At 46.3% G+C, this 21,012-nt stretch overlaps 1 protein-coding gene across 1 annotated transcript in view; it reads right to left on the bottom strand.

The window, feature by feature from the left end:
• The window catches only part of LOC127570044 (SAM domain-containing protein SAMSN-1-like), a 76,857-nt gene that overhangs the window by 9,385 nt on the left and 46,460 nt on the right, over positions 1 to 21,012 (bottom strand). Inside the window, exons 2-6 of the mRNA XM_052015276.1 lie at positions 19,689 to 19,769; positions 12,624 to 12,767; positions 7,706 to 7,832; positions 4,896 to 5,047; positions 1,831 to 2,037 (exon numbers count right to left, since the gene is read on the bottom strand). Coding sequence (XP_051871236.1) covers positions 1,831 to 2,037; positions 4,896 to 5,047; positions 7,706 to 7,832; positions 12,624 to 12,767; positions 19,689 to 19,769 — 711 coding nt within the window. The remainder of the gene's footprint in view (positions 1 to 1,830; positions 2,038 to 4,895; positions 5,048 to 7,705; positions 7,833 to 12,623; positions 12,768 to 19,688; positions 19,770 to 21,012) is intronic.

The raw sequence follows: 21,012 nt of genomic DNA on the forward strand, positions 1-21,012 counted from the left end.
ATAAGACCATTGAACGGTTCCCTTATACAATGCGATGGACTCTGACCTCACGATCTACCTTGTTGTGACCTTGCACCTTATTGCACTGCACTTTCTCTGTAGCTGTGACACTTTACTCTGTACTGTTATTGTTTTTACCTGTACTACATCAATGCACTCTGTACTGACTCAATGTAACTGTACTGTGTAATGAATGACCTGTACGATCGGTTTGTAAGACAAGCTTTTCACTGTACCTCAGTACAAGTGACAATAATAAACCAATACCAATACCAACAAAGAGTCCTCCCAACTTAGAACTCCTTTAAGTCTACACTTTGAATGTTTTTGGTCACCTTCCTTATTTGACGGTGCCAAATTTTGCATGATCACCTTTTTAGTGAGGGGGCATACACTTCCACATTCAGCTCCAACTCCCACTCCTCCCCACATCGCCACAGGATTGAAATGCCTCCTGACAAGAAAAAAACACCTCAGCTCACGATGGGTGATTGGGGGGAGGTATCAGCTGCTTTGAATGTCCTTCGGGTGAGGTGAAAAGTTGGGCAAGGTAGGGCACAATGGTGCAGTGATTAGTGCTGCTGTCACACAGTGGCTGTAGTTTGGGTTTGACCTTGACCTTGGGTGCTGTGTGTGTGTGTGTGTGTGTGTGTGTGTGTGTGTGTGTGTGTGTGTGTGTGTGTGTGTGTGTGTGTGTGTGTGTGTGTGTGTGTGTGGAGTCTGCACTTTCTCATAAACATATGGGTTTCCTATGGGTGCTCAAGATTTTACCCACACGCCAAGCAATTAATGATCGGTGAGGGAGATACAGGAGACTGCAGACACTGGAATCTGGAACAACGAACAATCTGCTAGAGGAACTCAACAGGTCGAGCAGTATCCGTGGGGGGGGAGGATACTGCTCGACCCACAATATTGTGCTGACATAGCTAATCCCTCCTACCTACAGAATGTCCATATCCCTCCATTTTCCTCTCATTCATGTGCCCATTCAAGCCCCTCTTAAAAGCCCCCAATGAATTTGCCTCCACCACCCTATCAGGCAACGCATTCCAAGCACCCACCACTCTCTGAGTAAAAAACGTACCCCTCACGTCTCTTCTGAACCTACCCCCTCTCACCTTAAATGCATGCCCTCTGGTATTGGATTGCTCGGTAATGGGAAAAAGATATTGCTTGTCCACCCTATCGATGCCCCTCATAATTTTATACACTTCCAACAGATCACCCCTCAGCCTCTGCCGACACACAGGAGTTGTTGACATTTTGGGTCAAAACCTTGCATCAGGATTAAGAATTAAGAAGGGAGATAGCCAGTGTAAAGAGAAGACATAATTTAAATATTTAAAAGACACTTGGACAGGTGCATGAATAAGGAAAGATTTAGAGGGATTTGGGACAAGTACTGGCAAATGGGACGAGTTCACGTAAGGCAACTTGGTCGGCATGGACGAGTACACTGTGTAGTCAAAGAGGGCAAGTGGTGAGATAGGGGCCAGAGGTGATTGGTGGACCAAGGGGTGGTGGGGAAGGGGGGGGCGAGGGATGATGGGCAGATCGAGTCAGGGAGAGGAGGGAGGGCTGGAGTTGGGAGACAGAGGCAGGTGGATGATAGAGTTAAATTAATGGTAGGTTAATTTGCCACTGCAAATGGCTGGCAGTGTCAGTGGTGTCAGGAGAATCAGGGGTTGGGGAGAAGTTGATGGGACTGCGAGAGAAAAGGTAGGATAAGTGAAGGTGTGTGTTTGATGACTAGCATAGGCAAAGAACGGCAGAGAGCCTGCTCTATGATGCCAAAGGAAAACTAAAAGTGTATCCCACCACACTGACCTGCAATTGGATCCTTTCCAACAACTCCTGAAGGGAATCCGGGACTGGCTGTGTGCTCCTTCTGTGTGGCCGGAGTTTTTTGGGTGTGTTGTCTTCGTTGGGCAAGACATCCACATAAATGAACTTGAAGTTCCCCACTCTGCCGTTGAGCATTCCTGTCCAGGTGCCCATGGTCGACTTGTTGATTATTTTGATGATGTCTCCTTTCTGAAAGAAGTTGGTGTAAGTTAACCTTTGAGCCCTGAACTCAGGCCAATGCGAATTGAGCAGAAGGCGGGGACAAGGGGTGGGTATAGGATGTAGGGATGATGGGGTGGGGGGGGGTATCTTGGCCAGGTGGTCTCCCCTCCTCCTACTGCAGGTCTGGGAAGTGCCAGATATCCAACTGACTTGCACTTTAAACCTCGAAGGAGATGTTCGCGCTGGAAGCGTGGTGACATTTGCAGGCTGCCACCAGAACACTCTACGCAAAAGATACATTTCACTGTGTGTTTCAATGTACATGTGACTAATAAAGATATCTTATCTTATCTTATATCCTATCGTAGGGAAGTGATGATGCAGGGGAGGTGGGGAGAGATGGCAGACCTGACTGTGTGACTGTGGCCCAGATATTCCTCCTCATTTTGTCTTCACGGTAAAAATATTATCCATTTCCCCGAATCTGCGACTGCTGTCCCTTTAAGAGGTACAGGATAGTCTTCAGATTTGGTGCTTAGTGCTGATGTCAGGATCCTGAATTCCATGAATGGTACCAAGTGATCTTCCTGATTGAAGCAGGCAGATAATTTGGACGTCTATTTTAGTCCCCCTCCCAAAGAGGCAATAGAGCAACAAGAGTAAAGGGATATTTCTCTCAACTTACACTGATGTCATTAAGTTTATTTTTGCTTATTTTGTTGGATGATTTATGTATAATTTATGTTAACTTGTTTATGTAATTTGTGGTTGTCAAAGTGTGCAATGTACTGTGTTGCTGCTGCAAAAGGCTATTTTTCATGGCAATTATACCCTGGGTATGAATGCCCACGACAATAAACTTGAACTTGAACATAGAACATAGAACAGTACAGCACAATACAGGCCCTTCGGCCCACAATGTTGTGCCGACCTTTAAACCTCGCCTAAGACTATCTAACCCCATTCTCCCACATATCCCTCTATTTTAAATTCCTCCCTATGCTTATCTAGTAATCTCTTGAATTTGACCAATGCACCTGCCTCCACCACCACCCCAGGCAGCGCATTCCACGCCCCAACCACTCTCTGGGTAGAAAACCTTCCTCTGATATCCCCCTTGAACTTTCCACCCATTACTTTAAAGCCATGCCCTCTTGTATTGAGCATTGGTGCCCTGGGAAAGAGGCGCTAGCTGTGCACTCTATCTATTCCTCTTAATATTTTGTACACCTCTATCATGTCTCCTCTCATCCTCCTTCTCTCCAAAGAATAAAGCCCTAAGCTCCTTTAGTCTCTCCACATAATGCATACTCTCTAAACCTTGAACTTGAGTACCGCACGTTACAATTGGAGCCACTCGGGGAGCAGGGCACAGTTTGATTGTGAAGAAAATAACATGACTTTGTGAACATTTTCCTTATATTCTACCATGGGGTTCCCACTCTGGGCTATATCCCTGCTGGGGGTGCGGACAAGCAGTCTAACCTTGGACCATATTTTAGTCAACAACATAAGAAGCAGGAGCATGAGTGGGTCATCCATTCAGTTAGTTTATTGTCCACCAATTAAACTCACATTCCCTCCCTTTTCCCATATCCTTGAATTGCCTTATGCCTAAAATATCATACGTTAACATGCTATTTGTGTGCATCTGCAGAGTCCTGGAAAAGAATTTCAAAATTCAGAACCCTCTGAGTGAATATATTTCTCCTCTGTACTCTGACCCCTGGTTCCACACCCTCTGGGCTGAGGAAACCACCTCTCATCACTTAACCTGTTATTCTTTCTCAGAATCCTGTACACTTCAATAGATCACCTCCCTTTCTTCTAACCTCCACACAGTTCAGGCCCATCTTATTCAATCTCTCCTCAGATGACAACCCACTCGTTCCAAGAATCTAATGTACTGATGTTGGACCTGCTCTAAGGCAAGGATATCCTTCCATAGTTTTGTAGACCAAGGTGTAACCTCACCAAATTCCTCATGACCCTGTCCCACTTACAATAGAGGATAACATACCATCTCATGTCCAATTGCATTCTGGAAATTGGAAAATGAGGGGTAGAAAGTGAGGGGTACCCAGAGAAAACCCACACAGTCATAGAACATGGAACATAGAACGTAGAACAGTACAGCACCGAACAGGCCCTTCAGCTCACAATGTCTGTGCCGAACATGATGCTGAATTGAACTAAATCTCTCCTGCCTGCACATAATCCATATCCCTCCATTCCCTGCACATTCATGTGCCTATCTAAGAGCTTCTTAATCACATCTATTGTATCTGCTTGCAATACTACCCCTGACAGCACATTCCAGGCACCTACCATTCTGTTCAAAAAAAACCTGCCCCGCACATCTCCTTTAAACTTTCCCCCTCTCACCGTAAATACATGTCCTCTAGTATCTGACATTTCATTCCTGGGGAGAAAGACCCTGACTGTCTACCCTATCTATGCCTCTCATAATTTTATAAACTTCTTTCAGGTCTCCCCTCAGTCTCCGACGCTCCAGAGAAAAAAAAAAACAGGTTCGTCCCACCTCTCCTTACAGCTCATACCCTTGAATCCAGGCAGAATCTTGGTCACAGGGAGAATGTACAAACTCCACACACACAGCACCAGAGGTCAGGACTGAACCCGGGTTGCTGGCGTTGTGTGGCAGCAGCTCTGCTAGCTGGGCCACTGTGCTGCCCGTTTGACTGTTAACATCCACACGAAAAGGCACACTGACTCCTCCAAAGTGCGACCCCTCTCACAGTGCAGTAGCACTGTGGCATGTATCTCAATCTGGAGCTTGTTTCTGGAGTGAGGTTTGAAATCACAGCCTTCTGACAGAGACAGCCTTCTTTCTTCTAACCAAGAAACAACCAGCATCTCCTTACCTTGAGCTTCAGGGAGTCAGTATCATAAGGGCTTGGTGTGAAGTCTGTGTGCACCTGAGCTCGACCGCAGAATGGGCCAGTGTAGGGCACCTCGTCGTCCAGCCTGAAACTGTCCCGGTTGCTTGGTCCATCTGAGGCACTTGCCATGACACCTGCTCAAGAGATAAATAAGCATTATGGCTTCTAAAGGCAAATGGAATGTTGGCCTTCATTGCCAGAGGGATTGGGTTTAAGAGCAGGGAGGTTATGCTGCAACTGTACAGGGTACTGGTGAGGCCACACCTGGAGTACTGCGTGCAGTTCTGGTCTCCTTACTTGAGGAAGGATATACTGGCTTTGGAGGCAGTGCAGAGGAGGTTCACCAGGTTGATTCCAGAGATGAGTGGGTTAGCCTATGAGGAGAGATTGAGTTGCCTGGGAATATACTCGCTGGGATTCAGAAGAATGAGAGGGGATCTTATAGAAACATATAAAACTATGAAAGAGATACATAAGATAGAGGCAGTAAAGTTGTTTCCACTGGTAGGTGAGACTAAAACTAGGGGACATACCCTCGAGATTCAGGGGAGTAGATTTAAGACGGAGAATGAGGAGGAACTGCTTTTCCTAGAGAGTAGTGAATCTATGGAATTCCCTTCCCAGGGAAGCAGTAGAGGCTACCTCATTAAATATATTTAAGACACAGATAGATAGATTTTTGCGTAGTCGGGGAATTAAGGGTTATGGGGAAAAGGCAGGTAGGTGGAGCTGAGTCCACGGCCACATCAGCCATGATCTTATCGAATGGTGGAGCAGGCTCGACGGGCCAGATGGCCTCCTCCTGCTCCTATATCTGCAGCTCTTCCCACCTCCCTTATTAATGGAGGCATCAGGGAAAATTTAAAGAGTTTGCAAGCATTGTGATGACTTTATATTCTGGACCCCCTCTTCAGAGGTAATAGCTTCTCTACCCAATGACCTTCTTTGACCACCATCAACACCTTTATCCACTGGGGAAATGGAGAATGAGAGTGCAGCCGAACGATGTGTTCACGTTGTGTTGATTCGTGGAACTGATGGCCTCCTCCTGTGCAGCAGATTTCCACGGTACGGAGTGCAGCCACTGAAGTAATGTCGGCAATGCACAGAACAAACTGTGGGGGACCAGAACTATTTGTAGCATTCCAGGTCTGGCCTCACCAACACCCTGTATAACTCTCACTGAACCTCTCTGACCTCAGTGCCATTTTCCTGCACTATTCCCAAACCCTTTGATTCCTTTAATATCCAAATATCTATCCATCCCTGTCATGAGTGTATGCAGGAGCAGGGCGTAATAGGACAAATGGCCCATTCCTGCTCCCACGTCTAATGTTCTATGTACTATTCTTCTCAGAAAAGCCTGAAAGCACGTACCAGCAGGCTCAGGGACAGCTTCTAGCCCACTGTTATGAGACTATTGAACAGTCCCCTAGTACAATAAGATGGACTCTTGACCCCACAATCTACTTCGTTATGATCTTGAACCTTATTGTCTACAGTACCTACACTGCACTATCTCTGCAGCTGTGACACTTTATTCTGCATTCTGTTATTGTTTTACCCTGTACTACATCAATGCACTGTGTAATGAATTGATGTGTACGAATGGTATGCAAGACAAGTTTTTCACTGTACCTCGGTACATGTGACAATAATAAACCAATTCACCAATTTACCAGATCAGAATTCCCCATCCAAGTCTCTTGACCCCTCTGTCCCTCTAGTTCCTTCTAAAACACTCCTTAAAACTTGTCTCTCCAAACATCCCTTTGGTCTTCTGCCCAGTATCTCCTCACGTGACCAGGTGTTGAAGTTTGTTTGGTAACACTCCTGTGCAGAGGTCCTTTTACAATAATAAAAATACAATAAAAACTCAAGTATATTTCACTGTTGCCTGAAGTGCTTCCTGAAGCAGATGGAGAAGATGACTTTCAAGAAAGAATTGGATTAAGATAAAACCTAAATGTGAAAAATTTACAAGGCAATGGGGTAAGGAAGTGAGATTTAATTTCAAAGATTAGGTATGTCAGCAGATGGTGTCTTTCTGTGGTATTCAGCAATGATAGTGTCCTGTGAATTATCTGAGAACTCATTGGATAATTGTAACAAATAGGTTGAGGCTAAAGTTGAAGAGTGTTGTGGCAACATCTCAGATCGTATTAAAGTCAGCAAGTGTGAGCAATGCTTTTACTTGTAACAATTGTTGCAATTTGGTCTCTTTTTGGAATCAATCTTGAGCTCAACACCTTCAAACATAAACTGCTGGCTCTCAGTTTTTTTCCAACAGCAACTGCAGATGATGGTAAAGCTATTACGTCTGCACGTTCTTCAGCCCAACAGGTCCATGCCGACCAAGATTCCCATTGAAGTTCTTGATAATAATATGGCATAGGTTTAAGGAGAGAGGGGAAAGGTTTAACGGGGACATGAGAGGCCACTTTTTCACACAGAGGGTGGTGGGTATATGGGACGAGCTGCCGGAGGAAGGTACAAAAGCAACATTCAAGACATTTGGACAGGTACATGGATAGGAAAGGTTTAGAGAGATCTGGGCCAAATGTGGGCAAATGGGACCAGCTGAGGGGCATGTTGGTCAGCATGGATGAGTTGGGCCTAAGGGCCTGTTTCCCTGCTGTATGACTCCATGACTCTGAAATGTTGGCTCTGTTTCTCCCTCCACAGATCCTGTTTGACCGCTCACTATTTACTGCTTGAATTTCGGGGCTTTACCCACTGCTTTAGCCACGTATCTCCTCTGAGAGCCCGGCACCAACCTCCCTTTGACTTACTGGATGAACTCTGCCCACTGTTCAGACTCTGAAGGCTCTCCATAGATTCACAGGGTCTCAGGCAGCTTCCCTCTGTTTCATGCTCTCCAATGGCTTGGTTTAAGAGATCATCTGCATTGTCCTCACTCTGAAAGACACATCATTATTTTTACCAAACCGCAGCTTCCCTTCACGTATTCCTGAGGAGCTTAACAGAAGTGTTATCAAACATAGAAGTGAAGCTAGGGCAGAGAAGGAAGTACTGGAGCAGACACCAAGGTCTTGATCAAAGTCATGGGCTTTAAGAGGTCATAATTGAGATAGGGAGGTAGAAAGGTTTAGAGATGGAATATCAGAGCTTAGAGCACAACACAGTGGACCTGCTTAAGAGAGATTTCTTTATTAGTCGCATGTACATCGAAACACACAGTGAAATGCATCTTTGCGTAGAGTGTACTGGGGGCAGCCTGCAAGTGTCGCCACGCTTCCGGTTCCAACATAGCATGCCCACAACTTCCTAACCCGTACGTCTTTGGAATGCGGGAGGAAACTGGAGCACCCGGAGGAAACCCATGCAGACAGGGGGAGAACGTACAAACTCCTTACAGACAGCAGCGGGAATTGAACCCGGGTCGCTGGTGCTGTAATAGCGTTACACTAACTGCTACACCACCGTGCACCAGTGACCTGGATTCAATCCTGACCTCGGGTGCTGCCTGTGTGGAGTTTGCAGGTCCTCCTTGTGACCATTGGGGCCTCTGGTTTTCTCCCACATTCCAAAGACATGCAGATTCGTATGTCAATTGACCATTTTATGTTGCTGCTGGGGTGTAGATGGGTGGCAGAATCTGTGGGCAATGGATAGCAACTTGGGGACAATAAATTGTAAGTGGATACAATGGCTGGTGCGGACTCAGAGGGCGGAATGTTCTGCTTCTGTGCTGCATGTCTCTGTGAGACCCTTGGCATCGATAGCCACAGTCACCAGAGGTGGGGCATGATCAAGAGGCCAGAGAGTGTAAAAATCTCCAAGGCTAGAAGAGGTGTGAGACTGTGAGGGATTTGAAAAGATAGCTAGAATTTTAATATTGAGGTAATACTTAACCAGAACCCAACACAGACCAGTGTAAAGCAACAGCACAAAAGATCGCAACATGTGGCACTATCCCCCAGTGCAAAAAATGCATTATTCAATCATACCAGACCTCTGTATAGAAAGCAAATAGAATTCACGTGCTGGCTATGAGTGTTGAAGGTTGTGCTTAAAGCACCAGTACTTTTTGCAGATGAGTTTTGTTTTATTCAAGAGGTGAGCCAGCTTTTAATTGCCCATCCCTAGTTGTTCTTGAGACGGTGGAGGTGAGCTGCCTTCTTGAACCACTGCAGTCCTTGAGGTGTGGGTGTATCCACACTGCTGTTAGGGAGTACGTTCCGTGATGGAACGCCGATATATTTCCAAGTCGGGATGGTGTGTGGCTTGGAGGGCAGCTTCCAGGGGGTGGTGTTCCAGGCACAGTAGTGTAGCAGTTAGCATAACGTTTTACAGCGCCAGTGACCCAGGTTCGATTCCCGCCGCTGTCTGTAAGGAGTTTGTACGTTCTGCCCATGTCTGCGTGGGTTTCCTCCGGGTGCTCCGGTTTCCTCCCACATTCCAAAGACGTACGGGTTAGGAAGTTGTGGGCATGCTATGTTGGCACCGGAACCATGGTGACACTTGTGGGCTGCCCCCAGAGCACTACGCAAAAAAATATATTTCACTGTGTGTTTCGATGTACATGTGACTAATAAAGATATCTTTTGCTGCCCTCGTCCTTCCAGCTGGTAGAGGTGGTGGGTTTGGAAGGTGCTGTCTGAGGAGTCTTGGTGAGTTGCTGCAGTGCGTCCTGTAGATGGTACAAACTGCTGCTACTGTGCATCTGTGGTGGAGTGAATGAATGGTTGTGGGTGGCCTGCTATGTATGGTGTCAAACTTCTTGAGTTGTTGTTGAAGCTGCACTCATCCAGGCACGTGGAAAGTGTTCCATCACCCTCCTGACTTGAGGCTTGTAGATGGTGGACCGGCTTTGGGGAGTGAGGAGGAGAGTTACTGGCTGCAGGATTCCCAGCCTCTGACCTGCTTTTGTAGCCACATTGGTGTCTTGCTGGATTCCACTGTCATTTTCTGCTCTGGTCAGTACAACCTAGTGGCTGGGTCACCAGATTATACAGAGCAGAGAAGAAATTTGCAGCTGCATTGTGCTGAGAGAGATGGGATGTTGGCTGGGATGTTTCAGTTTCATTGTACTCTAGCACTGACACAACAAAAACAGTTGGTCACCAAGGCAACACCAACAGCAGCTCCCAAACTCGCAGCTTCTACCTTAAAGGAGAAAAAGAACAGAAAGCCCCAACTGCAGGCACCCTTCCAAACACACATTCTCTCTTCTCTCCTCTTCCATCGGGTAGAAGATACAGGAGCCTGAGGGCACGTACCACCAGACTTAAGGGCAGCTTCTACCCCACTGTGATAAGGCTATTGAACGGTTCCCTTAGAGATGGATTCTGACCTCACGATCTACCTTGTTGTGACTTTGCACCTTATTGCACTGCACTTTCTCTGTAGCTGTGACACTTTACTCTGCACTGTTATTGTTTTTACCTGTACTACCTCAATGCACTCTGTACTAACTCAATGTAACTGCACTGTGTAATGAATTGACCTGTACAATCGGTATGCAGGACAAGTTTTTCACTGTACCTCGGTACAAGTGACAATAATAAACTAATACCAATACACCATTCTTATTTGGAAATGTGTCGTCATTCCTTCATTGTTCTTGTCTACACCCCCTCCAATAGCACCAGAAGGACTGCAGCAGTTCAAGAAGGTGTCTCATCAGCATCTTCTCAAGGGCAACTAGGGTTGGGCAATGAATAAATAAAAATTATCTCGAACCCACAAAACACCTCAAAAGGAATGTGATTGAGCATGATAATCAGCTGGGGTTTTCTCTTCTGATCAAGGGCCAGTGAGGACCTAACACAGCAACAGCGTCCTCCACTAGACAGTTACCTACATGGAGAGTCATAGTGAGATGTAAGATGCAAGGCACAAGAGGCCAGAGATGCTGCAATCTGGAGCAACACACAATCTGCTGGAGGAACTCAGCAGGTCGAGCAGCATCTGTGGGTGGGGGGGGAAAGGAACTGTCGACATTTCGGATCGAGACCCTGGGTTTCAACCCGAAATGTGAACAGTTCCTCCCACCCCCCCCGCCCCCCCACATACGCTGCTTGACCCACTGAGTTCTTCAATAAGATTGTGTGATGCTCCAGCTTCCAGCATTTGCAGTCTCTTGTGTATCCAACTTAAGATTTGTGCTTTGTACATTCGCTGATATCACAATCGCTGGAATTGTTTAGGTGTTAACTGCTAAACTCCATAACACTATCAGAGAACAATTCCATGACTGTCCTTAAGAAGGACCTCTCTCCATAAACTCCATATCCAGGACTCTGGAGATTTGTACAAAATTATACTAGCGGTTCGCGTAACGCTTTTCAGCACCAGCGACCGGGGTTCACTTTCAGCCGCTGTCTGTAAGGAGTTTGTATGTTCTCTCCGTGTCTGTGTGGGTTTCCTCTGGGTGCTCTGATTTCCTCCCATATTCCAAAGATGTATGGGTTAGGAAGTTGTGGGCCATGCTATGTTGGCACCGGAAGCGTGGTGACATTTGTGGGCTGCCCCCAGAACACTCGACGCAAAAAGATGCATTTCACTGTGTGTTTCGATGTACATGTGACTAATAAAGATATCTTATCATCACAATGTTTTGTTTATTAACTATTCATTGGCATATTACGGCAAGGCCAGCATCTCTTGTTCTTGGAGAGCCGCCATTTGGAATTGTTGCTCTTGCGGTAAGATGTTGCCATAGGATTTACACCCAGCACCAATGAAGTTTAGAGAGCAGGTGAGGGAGGCAGGCAAGGTCATTGGAACAACTAAATCTGTAGACAACCAGGGCTTTGAGGGAACAAATGAGGAAAGACAGTGTCACTGAGTGGAAATGAGTAGACTTGGTGTTGGCACGGGTGTGTGGGCCCTTTGCTCTGGGTGACACTGAGGTTAGGAAGAGGGGCTTAGATGACAAGAAGAAGAGAGAAGATCTACAACGATCTGGGAATAGTGGGTGTCCTGGTGAGATGGGAACAGGCTTTGTGTGGTGCAGTTAGACCTGACGCAAAGTGGCAAAATCAGATGTCCACTACAGACTTTCATTTGTACCCCTTGCAGTAATGGAGAGGAGATGGTGGCAGAGTGAGACATTTTCAATGGGAACTAGAGTGCTGAAGATAGAGAGAAGTGTATGGTTGAGCTGTTGTCTCTACACAAAAGCAAGGGGTGACTTGAAAAGAGATGACCAGTAATTAGGACAACACTATCCTTCCCCACACAAGGAGCAACTACATTAAAAGATGACCACTTTAAGTCCATAAGACCATAAGACCATAAGACAAAGGAGTAGAAGTTGGCCATTCGGCCCGTCGAGTCTGCTCCGCCATTCTATCACGAGCTGATCCATTCTCCCATTTAGCCCCACTCCCCCGCCTTCTCACCATAACCTTTGATGCCCTGGCTACTCAGATACCTATCAATCTCTGCCTTAAATACACCCAATGACTTTGCCTCCACAGCTGCCCGTGGCAACAAATTCCACAGATTCACCACTCTCTGGCTAAAGAAATTTCTCCGCATCTCTGTTCTGAATGGGCGCCCTTCAATCCTGAAGTCGTGCCCTCTTGTACTAGACTCCCCTACCACAGGAAACAACCTTGCCACATCTACTCTGTCTAGGCCTTTTAACAAGTCATGGGAGCGGCACTGTTGATGTGACCTCTATAAGTGGTCAGTCCACTGCCAGTTTGGAACAGGCACAGTCTCGATGCTAAAACTCACCATCTCTTCTGACAAGGCTTTAATGTACTTGCGCGCCATTTTCTTCTTCATGGTTTTGGAGATGGCCCTCATGGTTTTCCCAAGGCCACTGCCGTTCTGCCCGGGCTTGGAGGGATTCTCCCCAGCAGCTTCCGAATCGAGCGCCTGTGCACAGGAACAGAAATCCCAGCATTAGACCCACAAACCTGTCCCATTTCTACCCTGCTGTTATAAGACTATTGAACAGTTCCCTAGTACGATAAGATGGACTCTTGACCTCACAAACTACCTCGTTATGGCCTTGCACCTTATTGTCTGCCTGCACTACGCTTTCTCTGTAACTGTAACACTATATTCTGCATTCTGTTATTGCTTTTCCCTTGTACTGCCTCAATGTACTGATGTGATGAAATGATCTGTATGGATGGCATGTAAAACAAAGTTTCCCACTGTACCTCAGTACATGTGACAATAATAAACCAATTTACCAATTAATTTACCCCCCAAGACAGTGCAATCCAGAATCCAGCCACTCTCTGTGTGAAAAACTCTCCCCTCAGTTCCCCTCTAAATCTCCAACCCCTCACCTTACATCTATGCCCTTTAGTTTTATGTCATCTACCAGACACAAGTCAGGGGCATGAGTGAACACTGCCCACTTGCCTGGCTCAGTGCAACAAACTCTCAAGAAGTTTGGTGTCACCCAGGACAAAGCCGTCCACTTGACTGGCACCTCATCAACCACAAGCCTGAAAGCACGTACCACAAGGCTCAAGGACAGCTTCTATCCCACTGTTATAAAGCTATTGAACAGTCCCTTAGTACGATAAGCTGGACTCTTGACCTCACAATCTACCTCATTATGGCCTCGCATCTTATTGTCTGCCTGCACTGCACTTTCTCTGTAACTGTAACACTATATTCTGCATTCTGTTATTGTTTTCCCTTGTACTACCTCAATGCACTGTTGTGATGAAATGATCTGTATTGATGGCATGCAAAACAAAGTTTTCCACTCTACCTCAGTACGTGTGACAATAATAAACCAATTTACCAAACCACTCTGTGAATCCCCTTCTGATGTAACGAGCAACAAAAATATTCATTCAGAAACAAAACACTTTGGATGCTGGAAATTTTTATTTTTATTTGGGGGTCTGTGTGTCACTGGCAAAGCCAACAGTCATTGCCCCCTGCTATTTAACAATCAACCACATCCATATCGGGCAGACCAGATATCCTCCCTCAAAGGACATCAGTAAAGTAGGTGGGCTTTTACAGCAACCCAGTAGCTTTAAGGTCACTGTTACTAATCAGTTTATTTTGTTTAATGTCAGATTATTAACTGAATTTAATGTCATAGAATTTTTCACATCTGCTTAAGAGTGCCAATGAGGGCTTCAGTTCGACAACAGTTTGACTGGAGGGCTATGGGCCAAACACGGGCAGGTGGGACTAACTCACTGGGAAACACAGTCGGCATGGACGAGTTGGGCCGAAGGGCCTGTTTCCCTGCTGTATGACTCTACGACTCCATGAACTCGGTTGAAAGGCAGCACCTCCAATGATCAGACGCTGCCTCAGTGCTGTACTTGGAGTGGTAGGCGGGATTCTGCAATGGATTATTACCTGCTGAGCCTCAGCTCATGGCATCACCAACCAGATGTGTGCACTGAACTCCAGTTGTGGCCCCATCAACACCCTGTACAAGTGTAACAATACCTCCCTATCTCTAAACTCCCTCACAATAAAAGCTAACAGGCCATTTACCTCCCTAATCGCTGTGCCTACTGCTCTTCAACATCGGAATAGCAAAGACAATTAAATATATTCCGATCTGACGTCTATGCTGGTGTGTTTAGGGTTTATACACCATTGATAATCAAATGACTGATTAATTGCTGAGGGAATAATGGATGGAATTGAAACTCAACCTCTATATTTTAATTGCAGATGAAAGGAGGTGGTCAAAAGGAAAAAAGAAAGAATTTAAAATGCGCTAGGTTTAAGAGTCCTGTGATCAGGTTTGATTGCAGCTCTGCCCAGGATTACAGAACCATACAATAATCCAATTTATTGAGGGTGGATCTTGCTTCAGCTGCAGAGGATGAGGACACATCTGGAGTAGCGTGTGCAGTTTTCAACCTGTAGTTGCAATGAAGTCAGTGGCACATTGGTTCACTGGCTTGGATCCTGGGATGAGGGAATAACCTGCACTTGGATACTGAGGAAGATTGGCTGATACTCACTGGAGTTTACAGCCATGAGAAGTGATGCTGAGAGTGGTTGGCAGGGCAAACGCTGATGGCGTTTTGGTCTACAGCAGAATCTGGAGCTGAAGGCACAGTCTCATTTGGAATGGAAATGGGTAGACAGTCAGAATCCTTTTCCCAGGGTGCAAAGCTGGGCTGAGAAGCGGCAGATGCAGTTCAACCCAGATAAGTATGAAGTGGTTCATTTTGGTAGGTCAAATATGATGGCAGAATATAGTATTAACGGTAGGACTCTGTGCAGTGTGGAGGATCAGAGGGATCTTGGGGTCCGAATCCATAGGACGCTCAAAGCAGCTGCACAGGTTGACTCTGTGGTTAAGAAGGCATATGTTGTATTGTCCTTCATTGATCGTGGAAATGAAATTAGGAGCCGAGAGGTAATGCTGCAGCTATATAGGACCCTGGTCAGACCCTACTTGGAATACTGTGCTCAGTTCTGGTCACCTCACTACAGGAAGGATGTGGAAGCCATAGAGAGGGTGCAGAGGAGATTTACAAGGAAGCTGCCTGGATTGTGGAGCATGCCTTATGAAAGCAGGTTGAGGGAACTCGGCCTTTTCTCCTTGGAGCGACAGAGGATGAAGGGGGACCTATTAGAGGTATATAAGTTAATGAGAGGCATTCATCGGGTAGATAGTCAGAGGCTTTTCCCCAGGGCTGAAATGGTGGCCACAAGAGGACATAGGTTTAAGGTGCTGGGGAGTAGGTATAGAGGAGATGTCAGGGGTAAGTTTTTTACTCAGAGTGTGGTGAGTGCGTGGAATGGGCTGCCGGCAACGGTGGTGGAGGCGGATATGATAGGGTGTTTTAAGAGTCTTTTGGATAGGTACATGGAGCTGAGAAAAATAGAGGGCTATGGGTCTCTAAGGTAGAGACATGTTTGGCACAGATTTGTGGGCCAAAGGGCCTGAATTGTGCTGTAGGTTTTCTATGTTTCTATGTTTCTATGAAATGTCAAATACTAGAGGACACAGCTTTAAGGTGAGAGGGGGAAAGTTTAAAGGAGATGTCCGGGACAAGTTTTTAACACCGTGTGGTAGGTGCCTGGGAAGGGTTGCCAGGGGTGGTGGTGGAGGCAGACACGATATTGGTGTTTAAGAGACATTTAGACAGGCACGTGAACAGACAGGGGATGGAGGGATATGGATCATGTACAGGCAGAAGAGATTTAATTTAATTTGGCATCGTGGTCGGGACAACATTGTGGGCCCAAGGGCCTGTTCCTGTGCTGTACTGTTCTGTGTTCTACGTTCTTCATCTCTCCTCAGACACAACATTAAATCTCCCTCTTTGATCAACATCATTTGGGGTATTTATCAGAGAATGATCAGGAAATTAAGAGCTCTGGGAACTGGCAAAGAGATGAGCCCTGAGTGAGATCAGCCATAATCATACTGAATAGTGGGACAGGTTTGAGGGGCCGAGTGGCCTACTCCTGTTTTACTTTTTCTTGTGTTCTTATATTTTTTCTGACCTAATGTCCTGCGCAGTTCTTTTTTTCCTTCTGATTGCTGACACGCCTTTAAGCTGCTCTCCAGTTTCCTGCTGCACCTCCCACAACCTAACAGCAGGCGGAGCTCCTTGCACAGTGTGGCTGGGTCAGGGCTCCACCCCACCCACTAATCCAGACCCACGGGATTACTTTTGATCCCCTGCTCTATCCATCCCTACAGAGCCTGCTCTTCAAGAACAATGAAATGCTGCCTCTACTGCAAAAGCTAAGTTCTGTTCTTTCTCAGGTGAGTTGAACACATATTCTGTCATAAGCAGCACACGAAATGCCAGGGGAGCTCAGCGGGTCAGGCAGCATCTGTGGAGGGAAATGGACAGTCGAAGTTTTGGGTCAAGACCCTTCATCTGGATTTGGCTGTCCGTTTTGTGTGTTGCTCCAGATTCCAGCGTCTTCAGTCTCTGCTGGCTGGATATTCTTTGCTGACGTTTACAGAGTTGAGGCAAGTGGAACAGTGGAGAGGCTGGTAAAGCCGCTACCTCACAGCTCCAGGAACCCTATGATTCTACCTCTTCTCATTCTTCTATACAGTCCCGGTCAACCTCTCCTCATCTGGCAAACTCCCGTTGTTGGAACCAGATGAGTGAATCGTTGCTGCGCTCCCTCCGGGCAAAATACTTCTGAGGCGCTGCCTCAGGAAGGACAACATCCATCATCAAAGATCCCCACCATCGGGGCCGTGCCATCTTCTCGCAGTTGCCATCGGGCAGGAGGTACAGAAGCCTGAAGTCCCACACCACCAGGTTCAGGAACAGCTACTTCCCTTCAACCATTCGGTTCTTGAACCGACACGGCACAACCCTAATCACTACCAGTTTAGCAACACTATGACCACTTTGCACTAAAATGGACTTTTTTTGTTCTAATGGTGTTCCTTCTTGTAAAAATTGCATTTAATTTATGTTTTTCTTGTGAATGCTGCTTATGTGATGCTATGTGCCTGTGATGCTGCTGCAAGTAAGTTTTTCATTGCATCTATGCACACGTGGACTTATGCATCTGACAATAAACTCGACTTTGACTTTGACATTCTTTGTTTAGGTAAGGAGACCAAAACTGTTCACAATACTCCAGGTGAAGTCTCACCAAGCCCATATATAATTTCCTTCCTTACTCCATAATCAAACCCTCTTGTAATAAGACCATGAGGCCATAAGATAAAGACCAGAATTAGACCCATTCAGCCCCACTGAGTCTGCTCCACCATTTAATTATGGCTGATTTTTTTCTCAACCCCACTCTCCTGCCTTCCCCCCCCCCCCCCCCCACAACCCTTAACCTCCCTTACCAATCAAGGGCCTTAAAATACACCCAATGACTTGGCCTCCACAGCCATCTGTAGCAACGAATTCCACAGATTCATCGCCCTCTGGCTGAAGAAATTCCTCCTCATCCAGTTTCAAAGGGACATCCCTTTATTCTGAGGCTGTGCCCTCGGATCCTAGACTCTCCTACTGATGGAAACATCCTCTCCACATCCACTCTATCCAGGGCCTTTTCAGTATTTGGTAGGTTTCAATGAGATCCCCCCCCTGTCATCCTTCTAAACTCCAGGGGGTACAGGCCCAGAACCACCAAATGCTCCTCAAAGGTTAAGCCTTTTCATTCTTGGGATAATTCCTGTTAAATAAATTAAAGTGACCAGAGGACACAAAGATCAGACAGTTTGTCTCCAGGAGCACAGTGGGGAGAGGAGAGCAGTTTTACGTAGTGAGCTGTAATTTGTAATGCACAGTCTAAAAAGGCAATGAAGGCAGATTCAATTGGAGCTGTGTAAAAGGAATTGGATAAATGATTAAGGAAAATTTCCAGTGTTGGACAGGAAGAGCAAGGTCAACGAGGTGTTCTTTCAAAGGGACAGCACAGATGTGATGGGCTGAGCAGCCTTCTCTTTTTGTGATTCTGTAAGAATTTCTCTTCCTCCTCTCACCATCCCTGCACCATGTCCTTCTCTTGGTTGCCGAGCCAAATTCCAAATCCCAGCCCGACGCTTTGTAAATCAGTAATCCAGGGGGGCCCAGGTTCGGTCCTGAGGCTGGTGCTGATCTTTGTTCTCTGCTCACCTAACCACCTCACCGTGCAACGGCTGAGATCAGGCTCTAAACCACAGACAAACTAAGTGACTAAAGGTTGAAGATTGTGGTGAGACAAGCTAGTCCTTGCAATTTAGCACCTCTCTCCACCTGCATTTTTATACTTTGTGGACAATTTAAATCAATAATAATTAGGCACTTAAACCTTGGAAGTAGAAGTACAGGCAGGAAATCAGTGTGAAGAGAGGGAGAGGGACACACACACGTGCGCACACACACACACAGAAACCCAGGTATACACACGCACACACACACACACAGAAACCCAGGTATACACACGTACACACACGCGCACACACACACACACACACACACACACACACAGAAACCCAGGTATACACATGTACATACACACACATGCGCGCACACACACACACACACAAATCCAGGTACACAAACACACACATACAGACATTTATACACACATTAAAAAAAAGACAAGGACACACAGAAAGGAAAGAAAGAGAGGAAAAGGGGCAGAGATACATAGAAGTAGAGAAACACACAGGAAAATACACACATACTGACAGACACACAGAAACATGTATGTACACACACACATGCACATACACAAATACACATACAAGCACACACATGCACACATACAGTACATACGCACATGCATGCACACTCACACATGCATATACACACACGCAACACACACACGCGCACACACATACACACAACACGCGCACACACACACACACGCGCGCGCACACACACACACACACACACACACACACACACCACACACCACACGCGAACACTTTCAATAGTGAGTGATCACACCCAGAGGGCCAGTGCAGAGAGAGATGGAAGTTGGGTGAACAAGTGCAGTGCGTAAAGGCTGTAGTCATGAAAGCACAGAAGGAGGAAAAGAGAGAGGCAGAGATAGACAGACAAGAAGAAAACATAATGAGAGACGTAAGGCTGCCAAGAGATACGCACACTTATCCTGCAGTGCAGGGGAAGAGGGACACAGAGAGAGGAAAGCAGAGAAAGAGAGCACAGCTTGAGAAATGTACGCTGGTGTTTGGGAACAAGGAACGGGGGTTGAGGTTGCACTTAAGGTGGGTCGGAAACACCCAGAGAGATGCAGTGTGCCAGGTGTGAAGGTGAGGAGCTGGTGAAGAAGAAGGGCAGTGTCCTCCTGCCTCCAGCTGGCCCCGCTCGCACTCCGAGACTGTAACCCAACATCGAGGGCACGTACACTGCTCTCGGCTTTGTCCTCCGGTTTGGCCGAGCTTCCATGGTGTCTGAATCGGTCAAAACTGCCGAAGCTGCTGGCACGCTGTAAAATAACAAGAGATCAGTCATCAAAATATACACACTCAATGGCAGAATAGGAATATACAAAGTCAGAGAACAAACTTGGAATATACACTTGCAGAGGATAAAAAAACTTTCAGGTAACAAAGCTATAATTGAAAAATGGAGACACAAGAGACTGCAGATGCTGGAATCTGGAACAACACACAAAACGCTGGAGGAACTCAGCGGGTCAGGCAGCCTCTGTGGAGGGAAATGGACAGTTGACGTTTCGGGTCAAGGCTCTTCATTCAGAATGGGATCTTGGCCCCAGATGACGACTCTCCATTTCCCTCCACAGATGCTGCCTGACCCGCTGAGTTCCTCCAGCATCTTGTGTGTTGCTGACTTTTAAAAAGAACATGGATAATAAAGCAAGAATATACAGTTTTAGGGAACGAAGCTGTGATAAGCACTCCCAGGGAACAAAGACGACAGAATACTCCCAGACAACTAGGATGGGTTATACACTCTCACAGCACAAAGCAAGGATATATTCACTCAGGGAACCATGCTGAAAATTACAGTGTCAAAGAACAACGCTGGCATAAATGAAATCAAACAAAAAGAAGATGCCACAAATCTGAACAAAAATGTTCTGGCAGCGTCTGTGGAAAGAGGAATAGTGTTTTGGGTCTAAGACCCTCTATCATAGAACACAGAACAGTACAGCACAGGAACAGGCCCGATGTCTGCCCCAACCACGATGCCAAATGAAACTAAATCTCTTCTGCCTGCACATGATCCATATCCCTCCATTTCCTGCATGTTCATGTGTCTATCTAAAAGCCTCTTAAATGCCACCATCAAATCTGCCTCCACCACCAACCCAGGCAGCCCGTTCCAGGAACCACCCACTCTCTGTGTAAAAAACTTGCCCCACACATCTCCTTTAAACTTTCCCCCTCTTACCTTAAATGAATGTCTTCAAGGATTTGACATTTCTACCCTGGGGAAAAGATTCTGGCTGTCTACCCTATTTATGCCTCTCATATAAACTTACAACATAGAACAGAGAACACTACAGCACAGTACAGGGCCCTTCAGCCCACAATGTTGTGCTGACATTTTATCTTGCCCTTCCCTCCCAAATTGTTAACCCTTCCTTCCCAATTCTCTATCATTCATGTGTCTATCTAAGAGTCTCTTAAATATCCTTAATGTACCTGCCCCCACAACCTCTGCAGGCAGTGCATTCCACGCACCCACCACTCTCTGTGTAAAAA

This window comes from Pristis pectinata, chromosome 4 (genome assembly GCF_009764475.1).
Source record: "Pristis pectinata isolate sPriPec2 chromosome 4, sPriPec2.1.pri, whole genome shotgun sequence".
NCBI classification, from domain to species: Eukaryota; Metazoa; Chordata; class Chondrichthyes; order Rhinopristiformes; family Pristidae; genus Pristis; species Pristis pectinata.